The sequence below is a fragment of the Bubalus bubalis genome, chromosome 18 (genome assembly GCF_019923935.1).
Source record: "Bubalus bubalis isolate 160015118507 breed Murrah chromosome 18, NDDB_SH_1, whole genome shotgun sequence".
Classification (NCBI taxonomy): Eukaryota; Metazoa; Chordata; class Mammalia; order Artiodactyla; family Bovidae; genus Bubalus; species Bubalus bubalis.
Genome location: NC_059174.1, coordinates 33740606 through 33760089, shown reverse-complemented (window position 1 = coordinate 33760089; position 19484 = coordinate 33740606). Strand labels below are relative to the sequence as shown.

The 19484-nt window shown below is 46.7% G+C and overlaps 1 protein-coding gene and 1 long non-coding RNA gene across 5 annotated transcripts in view; one reads left to right on the top strand and one right to left on the bottom strand.

The window, feature by feature from the left end:
- Positions 1–19484, top strand: part of LOC123330416 — an 83815-nt gene that overhangs the window by 44204 nt on the left and 20127 nt on the right. The window lies entirely within an intron of this gene.
- The window catches only part of CDH5 (cadherin 5), a 37696-nt gene continuing 32040 nt past the window's right edge, over positions 13829–19484 (bottom strand). For both annotated transcript variants that reach the window (XM_006072116.4, XM_006072117.4), the window contains exons 11-12: positions 17989–18234; positions 13829–15895 (exon numbers count right to left, since the gene is read on the bottom strand). In XM_006072116.4, the coding sequence (XP_006072178.3) occupies positions 15381–15895; positions 17989–18234 (761 nt within the window). In that variant the 3' untranslated portion in view covers positions 13829–15380. The remainder of the gene's footprint in view (positions 15896–17988; positions 18235–19484) is intronic.

Genomic DNA, 19484 nt, shown 5'->3' with positions numbered 1-19484 from the left:
TCTTTCTATCTTGGCTTTCTCCACCAGAGTTCCTGGGGATGCTTGGTAACTTGGGAACGTTCAGTGCCACCTATTCACATTCATAGGACTCAGAACAGGCAGTTGTGGAACCCAGCAAGACGGCTGGGGGTGCTTCAGTGCACCTGCGCCTGCTCCCCTTAAGCAGGCTCAGTAGCTCAGGAGCCTAGGGGAGCAGGCAGGCAGACACAGACCGGCCCCCTCTCTTGCCCTCTCATTTGAGGAGTCTGTCTGCTGTTTGTTTTGAGCTGACCAGGGTGGACTTGAAATGCTGCTAGGAGAACTCATCTCCCAGAAGTATGTTAAGCATGTTCCCCAAATGCAGTACAGAAAGATTTATACCCCCAGCCTGGATTAGCTGAGCCTTTGCCCTTGGGAGAGGCAGGGCAGAAATCCTGCAGAGTCTTGTGAATTTGACCCTCTGGGGAATAAGCTGTTTCTTAGCCTCTCTGTTTGGACTATATTGCCTTGTTCCTTTTAACAACATCATGAGAAACGCTGGGCTGGATGAAGCACAAACTGGAATCAAGATTGCCAGAAGAAATATCAGTAACCTCAGACATGCAGATATTACCACCCTTATGGCTGAAAGTGAAGAAGAACTAAAGAACCTCTTGATGAGAGTGAAAGAGGAGAGTGAAAAAGTTGGCTTAAAGTTCAACATTCAGAAAACTTAAATCATGGCATCTGGTCCCATCACTTCATGGCAAATAGATGTGGAAACAGTGGCAGACTTTAATTTTTTGGGCTCCAAAATCGCTGCAGATGGTGACTGCAGCCATGAAATTAAAAGATGCTTGCTCCTTGGCAGGAAAGTTATGACCAACCTAGATAGCATATTAAAAAGCAGAGACATTACTTTGCCAACAAATGTTCGTCTAGTCAAGGCTATGGTTTTTCCAGTGGTCATGTATGAATGTGAGAGTTGGACTATAAAGAAAGCTGAGTGCCAAAGATTTGATGTTTTTGAACTGTGGTGTTGGAGAAGACTCTTGAGAGTCCCTTGGACTACAAGGATATCCAACCAGTCCATCCTAAAGGAGATCAGTCCTGAGTGTTCATTGGAAGGACTGATGCTGAAGCTGAAACTCCAATGCTTTGGCCACCTGATATGAAGAGCTGACTCATTTGAAAAGACCCTGATGCTGGGAAAGATTGAAGGCAGGAGAAGAAGGGGACAACAGAGGATGAGCTGGTTGGATGGCGTCACCGACTCAATGGACATGAGTTTGGGTGAACTCCAGGAGTTGGTGATGGACAGGGAGGCCTGGCATGCTTCAGTCCATGGGGTCGCAAAGAGTCGGACACGACTGAGCAACTGAACTGAACTGAACAATGTGCTAGAAGCATCGCATAAGCAGGGCCATGCTGCCCTCAATATAAGCTTTTTTCAACTTGGTCTGGAAGAAAGGACACCCCTCCACTGCAGCGCTGGCACTTCCTTAGATCAAGCCACACCCTAGATAAGCCCTTCAGTAGTTTCCCATTGCTATGGGGCCAGGTCTACATTAGAAAGGACAGTCAAGGTCCTTTCTGATCTGGTCCCTGCATGCCTCTCTAGGTTCTACTTCAGTCACTTTCCCCCTCACCCCCTGGGCTCCACCCATCTCCAGCATCTGAAAGCCCCCTTTGCAGAGGCTTCTCTGGCTTTATTTTCCCTCATGTTGAACTAATATCTCCTTCATCTGGGGCCCCACAACACACTTCACATTTCAAAGTGATAGAAATTGTGTAAGATTTTCTTTTGTGTTTGTACATACATTCCACCCTATTTATGAGCCTTTGGAGGGGAAGAGCAAGAGTTACTCAGTCCTGTGTCCCCAGCTCAGGATCTGGCCCAGGGCTCCATAAGCCTTTGTTGCACCAGTGGAGTTGGAGCATAAAGATACCCGCAGCTGTGCTGGAACAGGGGACTGCCTCGAGCGTCCTGTCTGCTCTCGTGTTGTTGTAGTCCTTTACCCTCCCTGTCGCTTCTCAGGGTATCTCTTCTAGCTTTCCTCCTCCTTCCATTTGATAGTTATAAGCTTCACAGAAGAGCTGTAGCTTTCTTGAGAGAACAGTACTATGCTATATTCACAAACCAGGTTTGATAAGAAGGACTGCATTCTTAGCAGGACATTGCTAACTGCATAGCAGTCCTTTAGAAGTCAAACAAAGCATACTCTTTTTTATTTAAAAAATAATTTTAGACTTACAGAAGAATTGCAAACATAAGAGTTCATGTATATCCTTCACCCAGATTCCCCTAGTGATAACGAGTTATACAACCATAGTACAATGATCAAAACCAGGAAAGTAACATGGGTACAATATTTTTATTGTATATTATGTGAAATTCTCTAGTTTTTACCTAATGTTCCTTTTCTGTTTCAATATCTGCTTCAGGATCCCAACTTGCTTGCAGTTGTGTCTCCTCAGACTCTTCTGGTCTATAACAGTTTCTGATTTCTTTCCTTGCTTTTATGAACTTGGCATCTCTGAGGAGTACCGATCAGTTACATAGAAGCATTTTCTTTGCTTCTGGTTGGTTTCCAGGTGATTGAAGTTCCTGGAGGTGTGTGGTCAGGATGAGTTCTAGATAAGTGCTTCTTTTTCCTTTCCCTTATCATTCTGCTTGATTCCCTTGGGATTCTCTGGAGCAGGAGTCAGGGGAAGAAGCCATTCTGTGGAGGTGACCAGTGTTTCTTGACCTTGGGTGGTTACCATCATAGTCAGAGTTCCCAATCACGTCTGCAGTCAGTTATACAGTTAACCATGCACATTGACCTTGGGATGGCACAGACTCCTTCTTGCTCCTCCTCCTTCTCTGCACATCTCCCCTCGCCCAGTTGTCCTTGTTGATAAGAGGTGAGAGGAGGAGGCTTCAGGACTGGCAAACCTGTGCACACACTTTCCTGGAGTCACACTCTCTGGGACACCTTTGCCAAGTCTGCTCAGGGACTGGCTGGTGTATAGGGTAGGGGGACCATGTGCTGAGCCTTATAGCCCCCCTGCTACTCACCAGTGACGGGCTGTGTGGCCCATGAAGTTAGGGACCAGGGCAGAGGCCTGGGAGAGGAGGCAGCTGTGGTACTAAAGTGCCAGTCAGCTCAGCCGCAGCACATTCAATCACAGCACTTTCAGTCAATCCTGGACTTTTTGAGGAATGATGGAGGAACATCCTAGAATCCAGTCACTTAGTTTATTCACTCAAATTTTCATCTGCCCATTTATTTGAAAAGAGTAAGGCCTGGTTCGTTTTTGTTGTTATTTTGGTTATTGCTGTCATTAAGTATGAGGACCTAGGGATGAATATAACTCAAGCCCTGCGCTAGAGTGCTGGAGTGGGTGAGGAATAAGAGAGGCAAGCCATAGAAGACCTCAGCACCATGTGACGAGGGCTCTGTTAAAGGGATATATTAAGTTTGTGGGAACAAGGGAGAGGGAGTGACTTAATTGTGACAAGGATGTGCATTGGATGGGGCAGGTGATGCTAAAGGATTTAGAAGAGTTAGGCCAACAAACAGGGAAGGAACTCATGTTCCATCCAGGGGAACAGCCCATGCAAGGGCCTGGAGTGCAGAAAGCCTGTGGCTAGTGAAGAGATAGAAGACTCCCCACACCTCACTCCTTCATTCATTCATCTACCCGTTTGTTCTGGGCCGGCTTTCCTGGGAACTGGGCCACTGAGGTGAGGCAGGTCTGGCCTTGCCTAAGGGCCTCACAGCCAGGGTGGGGAGCTGCACAGTTATTATGAGAGCATAAATACACATAGTGCTTTAGGGAGGAGGGAGGGATGGTAGGGAAGCCTTCTTGGAGGAGGATATCTTTGAGGTTTGATTGGAGGAGGAGTTGAGCAATAAAGAAGCAGAGATGGTCACTCTTTGTAGAGAGAGTATCATGTGCCAAGGCTCAGGGGCCATCTGTTTATTCATTCACTTATTATATTTATTCATTCAACAAATATGTATTGAATATCAGCTGTGTGTCTGTACTGTGAATAGAGATTTCAAAGTGAACAATTATGGACCTTACATGGAGAGTTTTAGTTACTTTAGGCTAAATTATGCTTTGGTGACAACCCCCAAATCTTAGTGGTTTACGACAGTCAAGGTTTATTTATTAATTTTTGTTTGCTTGTTTATTTTTGGCTGCACTGGATTTTCTTTCCTGCTCTGGGGCTTTCTCTAGTCGTGGTAAGTGAAGGCTGCTCTTTGTTGTGGTGAGCAGGCTTCTCACTGAAGTGGCTTCTCTTATTGTGTAGCGCTGGCTCTAGGCACGGGCTTCAATAGTTGTGCACAGGCTGAGTTGCTCCATGGCATGTGGGATATTTCCAGACTAGGGATCGAACCCCTGTCCCCTGCATTGGCAGGTTGAGTCTTAAGCATTGGGCCACCAGGGAAGTCCCTTAAGGTGTATTTTTCACTCAAGTTATGTGTACATTGCTGGTGGCAAAGAGGAGAGATGGTAGAACCATGAACTGCTCCAAAGAGGCAAATGTCTCTTCCACTCTCATTTGGGAAAGTGCATCACCTGGCCAAGTTTGACATCAGTGGGTTAGGGATGGGTAGACCTCCCACAGAGAAGGGCAGTGCATATTTTGACAGAAAAGGCAACCTACCGTATGGTCTGAGGAAAGGTAGCTTAATATGACTGGAATGTCCAATATGAGTGTAACTAAGAAAATAAATTTTAAGGAGAAGCCAGATCATGCATGGCCTTGAGTACCAGGCTGAAGGCTTTGGACTCTTATGTCTGGCAGTGGAGAGCCATGGCAGGTTTGAAAAATTCTATTTAGGACTGTTCAGCAAAGAAGTATGAGATCATATCTGCACTTCAGAAAAATCATTTCAGTATTAGCAGGAGAAAGGCTGGCAGGGGTTTAGGCTAGAGATAGGAAGAACAATTGGGAAATGTCGGGGGTACCATAGTACAGAGAACGAAGTGGGTTCCAACTAAGGTTGGAACAGTAGAGAAGAGGAGGAGAGGGCTTCAAGAGGTGTCAGGACTAGAATTGAGGGAGTTATTGTTCGACAGATAGTTGAGAAAGAAAGAAGAAACGAGTATGTGTTCCAGAGGCGCCTTGTGCACCAGTGAAGTAACCAATAAATTAACTGCTTATAGAGTGAGACCCTGATCAAATATTTCTCCATTAAAATTTTTTTGATAATTAAAAAAATTAATGCTTACTTTTTTGGAGTATATGTTCTATGATTTTGACAAATGCATAGATTTGTATAACCACTACCACAGTTAAGATAATGAAAAGTCTTTCTTGTGGAGCTTCTCTTTGTTAAGCCATTCCTCCCCTGCAACTCCTGGAAACCCTGATCTGTTTTCTGCTGGTATCAGTCAGTCAGTTCAGTCGCTCAGTCGTGTCCGACTCTTTGCGATCCCACGAATTGCAGCACGCCTCCCTGTCCATCACCAACTCCCGGCGTTTACTCAAACTCTTGTCCATCGAGTCGGTGATGCCATCCAGCCATCTCATCCTCTGTCGTCCCCTTCTCCTCCTGCCCACAATCCCTCCCAGCATCAGAGTCTTTTCCAATGAGTCAACTCTTTGCATGAGGTGGCCAAAGTACTGGAGTTTCAGCTTTAGTATCAGTCCTTCCAAAGAACACCCAGGACTGACCTCCTTTAGGATGGACTGGTTGGACCTCCTTGCAGTCCAAGGAACTCTCAAGAGTCTTCTCCAACACCACAGTTCAAAAGCATCAATTCTTCGGCACTCAGTTTTCTTCACAGTCCAACTCTCACATCCATACATGACCACTGGAAAAACCATAGCCTTGACTAGACAGACCATTTTGCCTTTTTCAGAATGTTGTATAAATGGAATCATATGGTATGTAGCTGGAGAAGGGCATGGCAAGAATACTGGAGTGGGCTGCCATGGACAGAGGAGCCTGGTGGGCTACAGCCCATGGAGTTGCAAGGAGTCCCACAGGACTGAGTGACTAACACACACACATGCATACACACATAGTAGCCTTTTAAGTCTACCTTCTTTTGCCTAGCATAGTGCACTTGAGATTCATTCAAGTTTTTGCATGTATCAGTGTTTCCTTTTTATTGCTAAGTAGTATTTAATTGTATGGCTGTACCAAATGTATGTTTTTTTAAAAAATGCCCCAGATCACTTTTCATTATTCTCTACACTCTGCGAAGTGTTGACTTTTTATGTGATACCCCAGGCAGGGCATTTCTGTTTCTTGCTGAACACCTTGTGTCAATAGGTCTCCCTGTGCTCAGTCAGGAAGAGCCTTTTCTGGTTGGTTTCCTAGGCTCAGAGATAGAGTTTTGCTTGCTTTCTTTGATGTGAGGACTCATTTCCTGCTTAGAGTCCCATTGAAAACAACCCCCGCCCCCCGCCCCGCCTTGCACAGCTTCCTGTGTAACATCATCAAACATCCCACCAGCAACTGTTACTCAGGAGCATCAGAGGTTAACTGCACTTCCTACACCTTATGCTACAAAAGCATATTGCAAAGTCCTGTGAAGTCTCTGAGAGTTGGTGGACACTCAACTTTCCCAGACATATCCAGATCGCCTTTGGATGGACTGCGGAAATTGGTCTCAGCCTTTTCTCTTATATCTTTGAGTAATGTAGTATTAGAGTACTGTAAGATTTTCTATGCATTGCAGAATCCTGTGGGATCACTTGGCTAGAACACCATGTTTTCTTCATCCCACGGATTATAATAGTTCAGATCCAAAAAGTTGCTGGAAATATGGGGTTAAACAGCTCCAAAAATGCAGGTCCCACAGGACAAAGTTCAAAGGAATGATTGAAAAGTGGTCACTCAGTTGTGTCCGACTCTTTGCGATCCCATGGACTGTAGCCTACCAGGATCCTCCGTCCATGGGATTTTCCAGGCAAGAGTTCTGGAGTGGGTTGCCAAAAGGAATGATTAAAAACAGCAACAACCATTTTACTGAGTTCAGAAGCAATTACTTTAAAAAGCTATCTATTGCATTAGTAGATAGTAAACTAAAAAACTTTTTTTTTAAGATTAAACTTTAAATGATATGTGGGGATGAACTTTGCTTATCAAATTTACTATTTTTCAATGAGAAGAAAGTGTTTACAAGTTACCATTCTTTTCTACTTATAAACATAATGCATGCTAATTAAAGAAAGTTAGAAAACACAGAATTAAGAAAAATTATTCATAATTTCCAAACCTGGAGATGGATATCTGCAAGTAAAAATGTTGAGATCTGACTGTTAATAATGCACTGGGTTCAGCTTTTTGGTTTGACCTTGAATTCAGCTCAAGATGACCATGTCACATGATATAATGGCTGCCCAGTATTGTTTTATGGATCTGCCATAATTTACCTTACTAGTCTTTTATTGTTGGGCATTTCTGTTGTTTTCTATTTTTTACTTTATATATATGTGAAATTAACACTGTGGCAGATACACCCTGTGCTTGTCTCTTAGTCTATGTCCTTAGAAGGGGAATTGTTATGTGGTCTGCGGTTTTGGTTGTAAAGATCAGAGATTCAGCCTGTCATTTTGAGGACAGTAGAATTTATGGTAAGGATTCTTAACCTGGGAGATACCTGGAACCAGGGTGCTCAAGGATGGTTGCTCTTTCTGGCCTAAGAATCAGTGCTCCAGGATTGACTTGCCAAAAGTGGGGTGCAACAGAGCTGGAGGGCTGAGTGTGGGGGGAGAGGCTCCTGGTGCATGAAGGGATAATGGGGTGCACATCCAGGGCCAGCTGCTCCCGCTAGTTGAGATTCTCCATGTCATCAGAGCTACTGGAGGTCACAGATAACCCATCTACTTGAGAAGGTGGGGAACCAAGTACTTGCCTTTCTTTTCCCATTAGAGACTGGCATGAGGGGAGATGCAGAGCAAGTTGTGGGGCTGGACCCTGTAGCCCCCTGTCTGATCTAGGTTCCTTCAAGGTCCAGGCCCCTCAGAACCAGAGGTGTATGTTAGGATACCCAGGTATTCCATCTCAGGGATGCTGGAGAGTCCTGAGCATGTGTTGAGGCCCTGTGCCCCCTAGTGGTCACTTTCTCCATTACTAGCACAATGGGCATGGATGAAGTTTCCTGCAGCCTCTAAGCCCCGAGATCTAGGGAAATCTCTTGCAGAGCCATACTTTCCTGGGAGCCAAAGGCATGTGCTACTCCCAACTCTCTTTTAACTTGCTGTGTGACTCTGGTCACTTTTTGTTTCACAGAACCTTCAGGTCAGCCAGAGGGAAGAGCTTAGGGCCTTCCCAGAAAGATAGAGTTCCAGAAAGATCCCTTTCTGGGTCTCATTTTGCATGCATGTGTGCTCAGTCATGTCCGACTCTTTGTGACCCCATGGACTGTAGCCCGCCAGGCTCCTCTGTCCATGGAATTCTCCAAGCAAGAATACGGGAGTGGGTTGCCATTCCCTTCTCCAGGGTCTCACTTTAGTCATGGAAAGTGATGCTGGCCTCATTTGACTTGAGGAAAGGCTCAGAACCTCTTTAGCTTCTGCCCACTTTGGCCTGGTGGGGGGCCCAGAGTTGGCTGGAGCAGGTGTGTGCAGTGTGGTAAGCAGATTCCAGGGAGCACTGGATTTTTGCCCTTTCATGGCATCCACTAAAGGCTGCTAATTGAGAGATGAGCTCTCTGGTTTCATGAGGATCACTCCTGCCACCTTAGGGTAAACAAGACTCAGAGAGAATGTGGCCAGGGTGGCATCGTGCTCAGAGCCAGGCCCCTCTGGAAGGCTGGAGGGATAGGGACTCCGTGATTTGGGAGTGCCTGGAAGACTTCTTGGAGCTGAAAGTAGTACATAGATCTCATGGGCTTCAGGGGTTGGACAACTGTGAGTTCAGAGGGCAGACACTTCAAACAGGAAAATAGAGTTCAAAAACCAATCTGAGGGGGTGACATCAGCGGGAATGGAGAATAAGGAAATCCTCTCTTCCATAAAAGCAATGAGAACACTGGAAAAATGATCAAAATCAACCTTTTCAGAACTTTGGAAATTACCCAAAGGCTTGAAACAATCCAAGGAGTATTCATGGAAAACAAATAGCTAAGGGAATTCCCTGGCAGTCCAGTGGTTAGGAGTGGTTAGGACTCAGCGCTTTCACTGCCAAGGGCCAGGAACTGCCCAGTGAGCCAAGATCCCACAAGCTGCTTGGCATGGCAAACAAGAACAAACATCAACAACGAAACAAAAAAGGAAGCGGCAAAAACCAAATGGCTAAGTTGTGGTAAGAATAGTTAACTTTGCAGTTAAAGCTTTGTTTTAACTTGCCTTAGTCCCATCCACTTCTCTCTAGCCCAGTAGTCACCTTGAAGCCCAATAGCTCCACAGCTGTAGTGCAAATCAGCAGCCTGGCAACCACTGGAAGGAGCAGAACAGAATATAAACTCCTCCAAAGCTCAGTTCCTAGATACCTGGTGTCTTTTGACCTATCTGGTGCTTCCTTAGGTGAGCTCCCTTGAAAGGCTGTGTTTATTTGACCCAACTTAAAGCTTGCTTAATGCAAACAAGCGTTTCTCCCCTACCCCCCGCAGATCATTTGTTGAAAATGATTGGAGAGAGTCTTTTAACATCACAGTTGCCTTAGGCAGTGATAACAGGCAGGGCAAACAAGAAGCCGACCAAAAATTTTAAAGGAAAACTTAAGGAATAGACTGTCTACAGAGGGCTTTGAAAAACTTGGGCATATTCCTAGGAATCTAAAAGGCCACTCATATGTGTAGAGCTGTGCACATTCTCAGGGAAGACCTGGGAAGGCCCTAAGCTCTCACCTCTGGCTCATCTTGAAACTCTGTGCAACAGAAAGTAAAGGCTAAGACAGACTTGTAAACTATCTGCCTGAGCAGAAGTTCCCCAACACAGGCAAAGAACCCTTGGCAAATTCTGAGAGACTTCTTCCTTCCAGGCGTTTAAGGGACTCTGTCCAGTCACTAACTGACTACTACCAAAGAGAGTAGCATGTGGACGGTGACTGCAGCCAAGAAATGAAAAGACACTTGCTCCTTGGAAGGAAAGCAATGGCAAACCTAGATAACATGTTAAAAAGCAGAGACATCACTTTGCTGACAAGGTCCATCTAGTCAAAGCTGTGGGTTTTCCAGGAGTCATGTATGGATGTGAGAGTTGGACCATAAAGAAGGCTGAGTGCCAAAGAATTGATGCTTTTGAATTTTGGTGCTGGAGAAGACTCTTGAGAGTCCCTTAGACTTCAAGGAGATCAAACCAGTCATACCTAAAGGAAATCAATCCTGAATATTCAAGGGCTGTTGCTGAAGCTGAAGCTCCAATACTTTGGCCACTTGATATGAAGAGCCAACTCATTGGAAAAGACCCTGATGCTTGGAGAGATTGAAGGCATAAGAAGTGGGCAGTAGAGGATGAGATGGTTAGATGGCATCACCAACTGAATGGACATGAATTTCAGCAGACTGGGTAATAGTGGATGACAGGGAAGCCTGGTGTGCTGCAGTCCATGGGGTCACAAAGAGTCAGACATGAGTTACCAACTGAACAACAACAGTCAAAGAGAGACTTCAGTAGCTACACACAGCAAACGAAAGTCAATAAACAAACTGTAGCACCAAGAAAACCTAGCAACAACAAACTCTGGTTTCCACAGTTGCCATATTGTATTATTTAAATACTAATTTTCTACAAAAATTATGACGCATGCCAAGAAATAAGAAAAATTGGCCCATTGACAGGAAAACAAGCAATCAAAAGAAACTATCTGTAAAGAAACCCAAATGTTGGTCTTATTAGACAAATACTTTAAGCCAGTTATTTAAAATATGTCCAAAGAACTAAATGAAATCATGTCTAAAGAATGAAAGAGAAGTATGAGACTGATGTGTCATCAAATAGAGGATGTCAATAAAGAGGCTTTAAAAAGAATCAAATAGAAATTCTGGAGTTGAAAGTACAGTAAGTGAAATAAAAATTCACTTGACGAGCTCAAGAGCAAATGTGAGTTGGCTGAAGAAAGGGTCAGCCAACTTGAAGATAGGTAAAATGAGATAATCTAGTCTGAGGAACAGAAAGAAAAAAGAATGAATAGAAATCTAGATGTCCATAGGAAATTAGCAGGTATATTAACAAATGCATAATGGGAGTCCCAGAGGAGGGGAGGGCTTCCCTAATAGCTCAGATGGTAAAGAATCCACCTGCAATACAGGAGACCTGGGTTCGATACCTGGGTTGGGAAATCCGCTAGAGAAGGAAATGGCAACCCACTCCAGTATTCTTGCCTGGAGAATTCCATGGACAGAGGAGTCTGGTGGGCTCCAATCCATGGGGTCTCAAAGAGTTGGATACAACTGAGTGACTAACACACACAGAGGAGAGGAGAGAGTGCGATAGAATATTTGAAAAAATCATGGCCCCAAACTTCTCAAATTTTATAAAAATATTAATATATACATTCAAGAAGTTCAGTGGATTCCAAGTAAGATCAACTCTAGAACCTATCCTAGGCACATCATAATGAGACTATTGAAAATCACAGACTCAGGGACTATTGATAGCAGCAAGAGAGAAATAATTTATCACACAAAATTTTCCTCAATAAGCTTAACAGTCAACTTCTCATCAGAAGCCAGTGAGGTCAGAAGGCCATGGGATGAAATTCAAAGGGCTGAAAGAAAATGTATATCAACTATTAATTCTGTATCTAGCAAAACTACCCTACCAAAAAAATAAATGTGAAATCAAGTCTTCCCAGATGGAATGGAGAGATTCCTCACTAAAAGACTCTCCCTACAGAAAATACTAAAGGGATCATTCAGGCTGAAGTGATAGATGGTAGACAGTAACTTGAATTCACATGAAGAAATAAAGATCAGTGATAAAAGTAACTATATAGGTAGATACAAAAGACAGTACATATGTAGCTTGTAATTCTCTTTTCCCCTCCTGTATGATTTAAGAGACAACTGCATAAAGCAATAAACACACATCTGTGTTGTTGGGCATACAAGGTATAGCACTGTGATACGTGCACCAGAGACACCACAGAGGCGGCGGGGAGGAAGTGGAGATATTAGGGGCAAGGCTTTGTACACAACTTAAATTGAGTTGGTACAAATTTTACCTGGATTGTTCTAAGTTAAGGGTTAAGATTTTAAGTATAATCATTAGGAGAACCACTAAGAAAATAACAATACAGTAAAAGAAATTGCAGGAGAATTAAAATAGTACACTAAAAGATATCTGATTAACTTAAAAGAGGCAATCACGGGATAACAGAGGAACAAAAAAGACAAGAGGTAGAAAACAAACAGGAAAATGACAGACATAAATCCTGCCTTACTAGTAATCACATTATATGTAAAAGGATTAAATACTTCAATAGCAGAGACTGGTAGGGATGGATAAACTGCCATGATCCAACTATGTTTTGTTCACGGAAGACACACTTTATAGTAAAAGACAACATTTCAGAGACTGGTAGGATGGATAATCTGCCACGATCCAACTATATTTTATTCACAGAAGATACTTTATATTAAAAGACACAAGTAGGCTGAAAAGGAAAGGGTAGGAAAGATATACCACGTAAACAGTAACCAAAAGACAGCTGGAGTGACTGTACTAATATCAGACAAATCAGACTTAAACATCGTGACTACATACAAAGAGGTACATTTTATAATGCGAAAAGGGTCAGTCCATCAAGAAGAAGACATAACAATTATAAGCCTATATGCCTCTAACAACAGAGACCCAAGATGCATGCAGCAAAAACTGACAGAATCGAAGGGAAATGTATACAATTCAACAGTGCTGGTTGGAGATTTTAGCACCAAACTTTCAATAAAATTTATATACTAGCGAGAAAGAAGATCAGTGTGGAAACAAAGGACTTGAACAACCCTAACATACCACTATGGAACACTCCATCACAACAGTAGAGTACATACTCCTCTCCAGTGCACGTGGAACATTCTCCAGGATAAACTGTATGTTAGGGTATAAAACTAGTATAAATTTACTAGTTTAAATCATAAACTTTACAAGGATTTAAATCATAAAAATTCTCTGACCACAGTGGAATGAAATTAGAAATCAAAAACGGAATGAAATTGGGAAATTCCCTAATATTTGGAAATTAAACAATACAATTCAAATAACCGATGGATCAAGAAATCACAAGGGAAATTAGAGAAAAATTGGAATTAAGACATATTGACCCCCTGAGAGCTCCAAGAAGTAGTGTTTATCCAGAGCACAGTTTGCAAAATGCCATCCCCGAGAGAGACACTGCCCAGGAAACCCTGCTGGCAGGCGTAAAGGAGCCAGGGGCCTTGCTGAAGTGAGTTTCATCTCTCACCTCCCCAATTCAAATCCTAAGTCTGTCAGGGAGGCCTCCTACACTCATTTTTGATTGCTTCCTATTCTCATTTTTGATTTCCAGGCAGGACCTCAATGTTGGGGTTCACACATCCCAGTGAAGTGCCAGCTGCTCAGTCACTGTTGTTAGCCAGCTAATTAGAGATTGATTTCCTCCCTCACTGCTGATTTATCTCACCTACCTGGTCCATTTGCCACTTGCAAAAGGTGTGGCAGCTCAGCTGCTAGAGGCCCTGCCTGTTGTGTAGAGTCAGGGGGGTTGGGGGGCATGTGCAGGCTGAGGGAAGGCATGGGCCTCTGGGAGGAGACCAGGATGGACGAGGTGTCCCTTGTTACTCTCCGCTGCAGTCACTTTCCTACAGTATGTGTCTGAAATCTGCCTGCAAGCGTCACCTTGCACTCTGGGTTCCTCTGATGGCGGTGGTGGTGCTGGTGGTGGCATGTCTGTGCTTCTATTTCTCATGAGCTCACTTAGCTCTAGAAAGAGACGTATTTCAAGATTTTTCTTTATTTAGTTATTAAAAAAATACAGTATGTTCCATGCACCAGTGTAGCCTATATATATATATAGTCATTATTAGTAGAGCAGTTACTACAATGATAGGAAACAGATGGTTACAGGAATTTCTTGATCCAACTAAAAAACCCGAAATAAAATTGTTAACCTAAATAGAAACCTGTTAATTATGCAAATACCCTTATTCTATATGTCTGTGAGAGCTAGAAATGTGTTAAGTATTATTAGTATAAAAAACCTAGTTATTAGTTAAAGATTAAAAGTCAGTATTATCTATAGTCCCCTGAATTGAGGAGCCTTGCCCACAGCAGGAGCCTTGGTCCATGACAGAGGGTGAATTGGAGAATTTGCCTCCTTTCTCCTCTCCCCTCTCCTGTTGAGTGATGCCCCTTCCCCAAGATGTGGTGCAGTGGAAAGTTCCATATGTGGCTGAAAGTGGAAGAGACACAGGCGACCACAGGACTTGAGCAGGGGCCTTGCCTTGTTGCAGGGAGGGGGCCCTGCTGGGGTTCCCTGAGATGTGGCAGCAATGAGGTGTGAAGGCAAATGACATGGCTCTGTTGTGCAGTCATGGGTCACATCCTAAGTGCCACTATGCCAAGAGATCAAGAGTAGATGGAAAGAGAAAAAAAGAGCATGAATGAGTCACCAGGAGATATGGGGAGAGGTCTTTTGCTCTGGGAACACCTGTCCTGCTTCCCAGGCAAAACTGGAGTGGTGTCATGAATCTCAAATTGGGGTCACAGTGACCCCCAGCCCCTTCTGGAGGGAGTGGGTGTGAAGGTGGCCCTCACCCTATGATCTGGTGTCACACGTGGTCTCCACTGCTCCTCCAGGGAGAATTCACAGTTGCTTCAGAGTTCAACAAGCCACTTCCCTGACCTTGGCTGGATTTTCAATACACAGTACAGCATAGTTACAGGCACAGCAGGCCAGTGAGGTCACCTTCGGACCCAAGGCTTGGAGATGTCAAGGGGCCCTTCCTCTCTCTCTTGACAGGCCTGGGGAGAGGCTGAGGAATGCGGGGGTACTTGGGAGCATGTGAGAAAGCTGAGGTGGGACAAGCGTGATGGGTGGTCCCAGTTTCTGGTAGGACAGGGCTACAGAGAGTCTTGCCCCATGGTCATGCTGTCCAGCCTTTTGCCTCCAGGCTGACAGGAACCAGGGCTCCCCAGCCTCCCCAGGGGGTTCAGGGACCTCAAGGGAAGACCCCCACCCCAACCCCTGCAGCAACTGAGCATAAGCTGCTTTGAAGAGCCAGAGAGAATCTTTGAGTTGGACCCGTGATTCCAGATGACAGGGTTATATGGATGTCTTAACCCAGACAGCATACCAGCCTTGATTTTCCAGCATTTGGGGAGTACCCATGGCTGAAATATGTTCCGGGACGTTTCAGGAACTTGGATTTTGCCAACCAAGGTGGTGAAGTCTCTGTGACCTGCAAGGAAGGGCTGTTAGGCTGGGACAGGAGTGTTACAACTGGAGGCCTCAATGCCTCGTGTCCGACTAGCCTGAGCTGCAAGTGGTCTAATACACCAGCTCCTCCTGGGGGTCTGAGCCATACAGCTCGGCCAGCATCTTGAACCTCGGTCCCCAGTCATTGAGAAAGTCGTAATCAATGTCCGAGTCCGATGAATCCGTGCCCAGGGAGCTGAGGGACTCGGCAATGGACTCGGCGCCCTCGTAGCCGTAGATGTGCAGCGTGTCATAGGGCGGGCCGCCGCCGTCGTGGTCCGCCTCGTCCTTCTTCACCCCGATCATGGCGGCCATCTCCCCCGGCGCATGCGCCCCGGGCGCTTGCCGGGGTGGCTTCTGCACCTGAGCGTAAAGGGACGGCCGCGCGTCCAGCGCCGGGCGCGGGGGCTTGGCCCCGCCATGGCGCGCAGAGTTGAGCACTGACACGTCGTAGCTGGTGGTGTCCATCTCGCCACCGCCCTCCTCATCGTAGGTGACCAGCTGCTCGTGGATCTCCGGCACACTCTTGCCATGGGCGCGGGCCTGCTTCCGGAGCCGCCTCCGCAGAATGAAGAGGAGGGTGATCACTGCGGTCAGTGAGCCAGAGTTGGTCAGGCTGTGCGGAGGCTTCCCCCGCCCCCCACCGCTCCCTTCTACCTCCCAGGTCCACCTGCTCCCTCCTCTCCTCCCTGGGCATCCCTGGGCCAGCCCAGCTCCCGGTGGCACGTGGGCCAACACAGAAGCTTTGGTTCCGGCTGGTCTCATGGTGGGTCCACCCTCAGCACCCTCACTCCCAGCCCAGAGTCATGTCCATCCCACCCCCACCCCAGGGTATGATCTTTGTTGGTGTCACTGGCCACAGTAGGGATGGGAGGAGAGGAACACAGTGGACCTTCTCTCAAGTTCATTTTCTCCTGCCACTCTCCTTCCCATCTAACTGCATCCTCAATTCCTCCCACCTCTTAGCACTGTGACAGATTCTCTGTCATCTGCAAAGGCCAGGAGGCCAGAGGTTGGGGCAGAAGAGGGGGAAAAGATGGAGTTGGAATTTGGGGTGCAAAGATTCTGAGCCACGATGATGATGGTGGGTCATGACGGTGCTGGTGGACATGCTCCCGTTGCAGCAGCAGCAGCCACTCTTGAGCACACCTACTGTGTGCTACATGCTGGCATGGTGGTGGCACGTTTTCATGTTCTTTTACTCAGTTCAGTTCAGTCGCTCAGTCGTGTCTGACTCTTTGCGACCCCATGAACTGCAGCACACCAGGCCTCCCTGTCCATCACCAACTCCTGGAGTCCACCCAAACCCATGTCCATCGAGTCGATGATGCCATCCAACCATCTCACCCGGTATTATTATCCCATTTTACGTAAGTGGACTGATCTCAGAGAAGCTGAGTCACTTGCCCAGAGTCCCGTGATCAGACAGTGGTGTGATGTTGGCCCTGCTCAGAGCTCTCAGGGGTATGACTGCATAAGGGTTGCCAGCCCTAGGAGGGGTGGACTGTGTGGGGCAGAGAGCTCCTGGAAGTAGGCCCAGAACATCCCTAGATTCTGTCCTTCTAGCCTGGAGTCACTTAAACTGTTAATAGGAAGCCAGGATGGGCCTCTGAGTCTGTTTCCTTGTCTGTAAAATGCAAGTGATGACGCCTCTGCTGTTTACATCGGATACGGTGGCTGCGAGCTTAGGTGCAATTCTGTGTGTGGTGGGGATGCCAGTGTCATCATTATTACAGATTTTTATTGAGAGGGGAATCTCAGTCTGGACTCTTGGCCACAGACGGGGGGCTCTGCCAGGGGGCCTCTCAGGGGAGCCACTGGCAGGAAAGGCCTGGAGCCTCACTGTGTCCCCGGCCCTGTCACTGGAATGTGCAGGGTGACCTCTGACCACCCAAGGGCCTCCTCTGCATGGCTGGCTCCTGCCCCACGTGAAGAGCAGGAGCAGATGACCACCCCGGCCATCTGCTGGTGGGCGTTGGTGGGTGAACATGACTGAGTGCTGCCGCCCAGGCCCCAGGGAGAAGCTCCAGTGGCCCGAGGTGGCAACTTGTGGGACAACTTGCCCTTCACCAGCTGCCTCCTTTCCCTGTCAAAGCTCCCACTCTTTCTTCTGGGCCTTCCTGGGACCGCTTCTCAAATAAATCACGTGTACCCCAATCCTTTTCCCAGGGTCTACTTCCTGGAGAACCTACACTGAGGTTAGGTCTAAAATGCCTCTAAAATTTCTGAGGCCCAAACAAGAGGGGGGCGGCGGGGGGAGAGAGATCAAGGCTGGAGAAATCTTAAAAAAAGAAAGAAAGCCCCCCCCCCCCCCCGTGATAATTTAAACTAGAAATTTTATACTTTCCATTTCTCTCCAAAAGAGGGACTGGATCCTCTTTTTTTCAAAAGAGATTTTATATAAATAAGTGCCTGGAGCAGCGCCTGGCACACAGTTAGTGCTCAAAATATGTCAGTTGAATGAATGAATATTATGTAAAGTATTTTAAACTGGGGAAGGGTCTCGAGCCACGCCTCCTCCTCTGCTGTCATCCACCCTTCGGCACCCGGGGAGGTGGACCTGACACGGGCCCAGGGCCGCGCTTTGGGCTGCAAGCCGCGGGGTTGGGCCCGGGTCCCCGGCCGCCACCCCCTCCGTGCAGTCCCCTCGCCGTCCCCTGCCACCCTTCTGGGCACTGACCTGTGATGGTGAGGATGCAGAGGAAGATGGCGACGAGCGCCTGGATGCTGATGCCCACCTGGGCGGCCGCCTCCTCGCACAGGGTGAACTCGCCGTGCTCGTTGCACTTGCACACGGTCACGTGCAGCGTGCTGGTGCCCGTGAGGCTTGGCCTCCCGTTGTCCGAGATGAGCACGGGCAGGTGGTGGACCTTGGCACGCTCCCGGTCAAAATACCCGTACTTGACTATGACGTTGGCCGTGTTATCTGGAAACGCCAAGGCCTCGGAGTCAGGCTCTGCTGTTGGAGTGCCCATTCTCTCATCGCCACCGACAGTGTGGCTGCCTCTTCCAGAAGCCCTCGTAACTGTGCCAGCTCACATGCTGCCTGGGCCGTGTGTCTGCCCTTTATACCCCTGCCTTGTGTTTTAGCCATCTGAGGGCAGGTCTGTTCCTCCAGAGAGGAGATGTTTTGGGCAGCTGCTTCGATTTGGCCTCTAAGAAGGATTTGGCCAGTACTTAAAATCCTTGCTTTTTTGTTTCTATGGGTAACTGAAATACCTGACCCCTAACCCTATTTCAGTAAGAAGGAACTCTCAGTTAATTAATGCATTGTTTCAAGCTTTTATGAACAATCAGGGGAAAACAAAATTAAAAAGTCTCTTGCTGCTGCTGCTGCTGCTAAGTCGCTTCAGTCATGTCTGACTCTCTGCGACCCACATAGACGGCAGCCCACTAGGCTCCTCTGTCCCTGGGATTCTCCAGGCAAGAACACTGGAGTGGGTTGCCATTTCCTTCAATGCATGAAAGTGAAAAGTGAAAGTGAAGTTGCTCAGTCGTGCCTGACTCTTAGCGACCCCATGGACTGGCGCCTACCAGGCTCCTCTGTCCATAGGATTTTCCAGGCAAGAGTACTGGAGTGGGGTGCCACTGCCTTCTCCAAAAAAGTCTCTTAGCATTAGGCTAACTTCTAAGGCTGTTTTTGCTGTCCCTGAGAATGCATTAGAAAGTAAGAACAATGCACAGGTCCCCTGGGGCACTGGGGGAATGATTACAGTTGTAATTGAGAATTCCCTGGGCAGGCTGGAATTGGGACTGTGCTTTGGCCCAAATATTGGCTCTCCCTCTCAGAGCCAATCAGTCCATGTAAACAATTCCCCAGGGAGATTTTTGAACATGTTAATTTTCAGACCCTACCCCTACCCACCTCCCCTCTACTCCTCTTTCCTTCTTTCCCCCCCCTCTCCTTTCCTGAATTTCTGATTCAGTGGCTCTGGGCAAAGGCCAGAAAATGTGTCTTTTACTGGCTCCTGGGAGGTTATGATGGTCAAAGGTGCAGGGACTCCCTACTCCAGGCTTTATGTAGCTACACGGGCGGGGTTGGCACACTCAGGAAGCCAAAAGCAAAGGAGGCTGTCTTATAGATTTCAAATGGAAGCCAGTTACATTTCATTATTAAGTAGCCATATCTACTGTGATAGAAAATAATAGCAGTATGGCCACTGAGGCTGTATGAGA